Below are 3,906 nucleotides of genomic sequence, written 5' to 3'. Positions count from 1 at the left end.
CCCTCACCTGTTTTCTCCTGTTTCCTAGTCGCGGTTCTGGTCTCAATTTTCAGGCCGATGGTTCCGTCTGACGGCTCACTTTTTGTTTGTTTTGTGTTGACTGAATAAGCTCTGCTCGTGGGTCTCTGGACAGGAGTTGTTGCGTTTCTGGCGCCCTCTATCGGTATCTGTGGGGAGGACCTGTCTAGCTCCTGTATATCTTCTCCAAGTCTACGTTTAGAAACCTCGATTAAATTTCCAGATTGCCTAACATGGCTATTTGTATTCACAGACTGACATTTTATAACTATGGGGGAAAGTGATGCCAGGTTCCGATAGGGACTCTGTTTGAGTGCCTTTTGCTCTGTGTGAAGGTCGGAACCTGTGACGATAGATTTATTCTCGTTATCCAAAGAAACAAAGTGATACGAGCTTTTCACCAATTTACGCACATCTCTAACCTGGTGGATAGGTGTCTGGAGCTTACCCTTGTTATCTCTAATGTCTCTGACGGTAAAGTGAGGCACTTTGTCACACGACTCACCCTTTAGCAGCACCCTTTTGGAGTCGTCAGATGTCTTGATAAGGTTGACTGCGTTGCAGCCTATATTGGGCGATTGCAGCTTGGCGATATTGAACGGGTCGCTTTTGCTGTCTTTCACAGTCCGTAAACTTATCTTGATTTCGGGTGACTTCGAGGTTACCACACTCCTGGCTGTCTCTGGGACATAGAGGGCATTCTCGGAGCACAGTCCCAGCCCTCCGCCCTCTCCCAGCGAATAATTAGCATTTGGGAGAGGTTTCCCCAGTTCCTTCTCATTCGACACAACTTGGATACTTGGCAGAAACAAATGCGACATTTTAGTAAGCTTGCTGATGCCCGAATCCCCGTGTAAGTCCGATTCTCCCAAGTTGTCGTTAGGCGGTGGCAGGTTCCCCTCCGGCGTTTTGTCGTTTTTATGTTCCTTTTGAAACTCTAGCTCTCCGTCCCTCCACGATCTGAATGCGCTATTTTGGCTTCGAAGCAGCGTGCTTTTGGACGCTTCGAATGCTCCTTTTTTAGTATCGATTCCTGCTTCATTTGTCGACTCTAAATTAGTTTCTGATGCAAGCGTTATAGTGTCGTCTCGGCGGTTGTCGTCCTTGGCATCGCACGAATTACTGTCCACTATGTCCCCTAGCTCATCCAAACAAACAATGCTGTAGTCTGAGTCCACTTCTGAGTATTTCGAACCTTGTCTCTGCAAACCTCGGGAAGTGTTTTCCTTCGGGGACTCGTTCTCATAACACGAAAAACAGGGAGACGAGTCTTGGTATTGTTCGCAGATTTCCCCCCTCTCCATTTTGCGCTCCTGCTCAAATTGCATTTTCTTAGAAATTACATTTTTGAGAAGGCTCGATGCGAATATTGCTTTCTTGTGTGTGCCTTCCATGGTTTCCCCCGCATTGCTGGGTCGCCTCCTGGCCTCGCTCCTCTGCCCGCTTGGCAAGGTGTTTGTAACTTCATCTGTGGAACGTGATCCTGCTGCATTTTGCGCAAATTTCGCGCGCCTTTCGCTTCCCGACATCCCCGACTGAACGTTGCAGCGAAAATTCAGCGTTTCTGTGAGCGTGATCACTCCTCCCTTGCCCTGGCCGAGTTTTTGCATCAGCTCGATCTTTTTTCTGGCAGATGCTGCGTTTTTGGGGTCACCAAGGTTACCATTCAGCGCAAATACTTCGACCGGGGGCGCTTTCATGCTGGCGAGAGACATGCCTTTACTGTCTTTATTCTTGGCCAGTTTAAAGTTTGATGTGCTTTTATGGGACACCAGATTTGGATCGTGTCCCTTTGTCATGTTCACGTTACCATACTTGAGGTCAACAAACGTGGACCACCTGTTTATGCCTAGCCCATGCTCGGAGAGCGAAGACTCGCTGGAGGTGCTGAAATTTATGGCATCAAAATAGGGGTACGCCAAGCTCTTAAACGAGCGGGCAGTCAGGTTACGCACTTCCTTATCTGCGTCGTCCAGTTCGCTGACCGCACTGGATGCGCCACTAGAGTAGTCGTGAGCATCTTTGCCTCTGAATTTGCTATTGAAGTGCAGGCGGCCTGGGAGGGCAATGTAGCACTTCGCGCTTTCAGCGAGTTTACCCGCGTTAGCATCCGCACTCCTGAAAAAACTCATGTCTCCAGTATGCGCGGCATGATAAAGAATGTTTTCCTTTTCTTGGACGTTGCTAAGCTCATTTATAGCTCGGGAAGTGGTTTTGATTGACAGGTGGATCTGCCCCGCAGTGTTCCCAGCGCTGTTTTGGTCCTTTGACAGACTCTCATCTGAGCTGGCGCATTTGCCCGTCTTGCACAGATCGCTTTCAGGCAGACTGCTGACGGCTGCTCCACTCCTATTAGAGCCGGCCTGATTGCTTTTCATCCGCACTAAAGCCCCGTCCTCTCCTGTCGTTTCATCACTGTCAAAAGAAGCATAATCAACAAACGAGTAAACCTGGTGGTCGTCTTCGATCTCCCAGCTGGATCCCGCCCCAAACTCGTAGTCAACATCATGATCTAACTCGGAAAGCTGGATTTCATGTGTCGTGATGAAGTGGAAGTCGTCCTCGATGATCTGTGGTGTGCAGTCGCCGGAAATCACTATTGTAGCGTCGTCCTCGGAGTCACTTTTACTGCCTAAATGCATGTCGGTATATAGTAATTCTTTGTCCGTGCACGTGGTTCCTGTTTCGATGTTGGGCGGCGCGGTTTGGGGCCGAGGCTGGGCAGAGAAGTCCGGGTTGTTTGCGGGTGATTCCAGGCAGTCCATGAAGTTGTCACTGGCGTTGGGAGCTTTGGAGGAGGCTGTTTCAAAAGAGCCTGACGGGGGACTCTCCTCTACTCTGACGTCTTCCGAGCTTTCATGATTAATAGATGTACTGTTGGTAGTGGCAGCAGCGGCGGATTCATCTGACTCTTTGCGCTCCCCGGACGCGTCTTTCATCGAAGGCGACACGTCTGAACCGGCGTTGCTTTTAGAAATAGCCAGCTGACCCCCTTCGCCTGTATAAATTACTTTGACTGTTTTCATGTCGCCCAACTTGACATCCAGCAAATCATTTAAATCCACATATTCGTCTTCTTCTTTCCCCGTGGACGTGCGTAAATATGTGTTGGTCATCAGCTTTCTAATGGGATCAGCGTCTTCCTGGTAGATTAGGGTCTGCCCTGGTTCTTCCATAGTCCCTTTTATTTAATCCCCGATTTGCTACTGGTAAGAACAAAAAAATCCCAGTCTGAGATAGAATAGAAAGACGCACGTTCCCAGGATCCGCACCTGCTCTCTCCGCCTGCGTGTTCTAGCGGTGTCCTCGCGCTCTGCAGCCTCTCTCGCCGACAGTTGTTTGTGTGGCGCTCGAGACTGTCATTTCAGATGCCTCTGGTGACAAGAGCAGATCACGCATTCCAGAGCCGCGCGTGGGTCAGAAGTGCGCAAAGCAGATGGAAAACCGTTCCCCTCTGGATATCCAGCACACCGACGAAGCCCCGGGAATTTTCTGAAAGACAGAACTTGGGCTGAGCGTGTAGGTTGTGATGGCTCGCAGATATCCAGAGAGGACTCGGTGCTGATTCCCGTGTTCCCGCACCACTGTCGTCTGTGGGCTATATGTTGCCCTTGGTCTTTAAAATCCATACACGCTACAAATATAGAAATGGTGACGAAATGCGAAAATGGCTATTTTAAACTAGGATGTTATGTCCACCGTGTTTTGTTACATACCGCAGACAAGGCTTAATGCCCGACACAACACGGACGCTAAAAAAAACAGCCAGTGGCCCCTGAAGTGGTGTTAATAGTTCTGTGGACATACATCTCCTTTAACATTTAAGTGCAAGTTGGGGTGTGTGGAAAACAGTTACAGTTTAGCGCATCATGTGAGCGAGGGAAAAGG

General features: G+C 49.3%; 1 protein-coding gene across 1 annotated transcript in view; it reads right to left on the bottom strand.

The window, feature by feature from the left end:
• Positions 1-3,587, bottom strand: part of c18h4orf54 (chromosome 18 C4orf54 homolog) — an 11,362-nt gene extending 7,775 nt beyond the window's left edge. The window contains exon 1 of the mRNA XM_012841808.2: positions 1-3,587. This exon is cut by the window's left edge and continues 1,600 nt beyond it. Coding sequence (XP_012697262.1) covers positions 1-3,194 — 3,194 coding nt within the window. The 5' untranslated portion in view covers positions 3,195-3,587.
• Between the last annotated feature and the right edge of the window lie 319 nt (positions 3,588-3,906).

Source organism: Clupea harengus, chromosome 18 (assembly GCF_900700415.2).
Source record: "Clupea harengus chromosome 18, Ch_v2.0.2, whole genome shotgun sequence".
Classification (NCBI taxonomy): domain Eukaryota; kingdom Metazoa; phylum Chordata; class Actinopteri; order Clupeiformes; family Clupeidae; genus Clupea; species Clupea harengus.
Note: the sequence above shows the minus strand (reverse complement) of the source record. Positions and strands in the feature narration are given on the sequence as shown.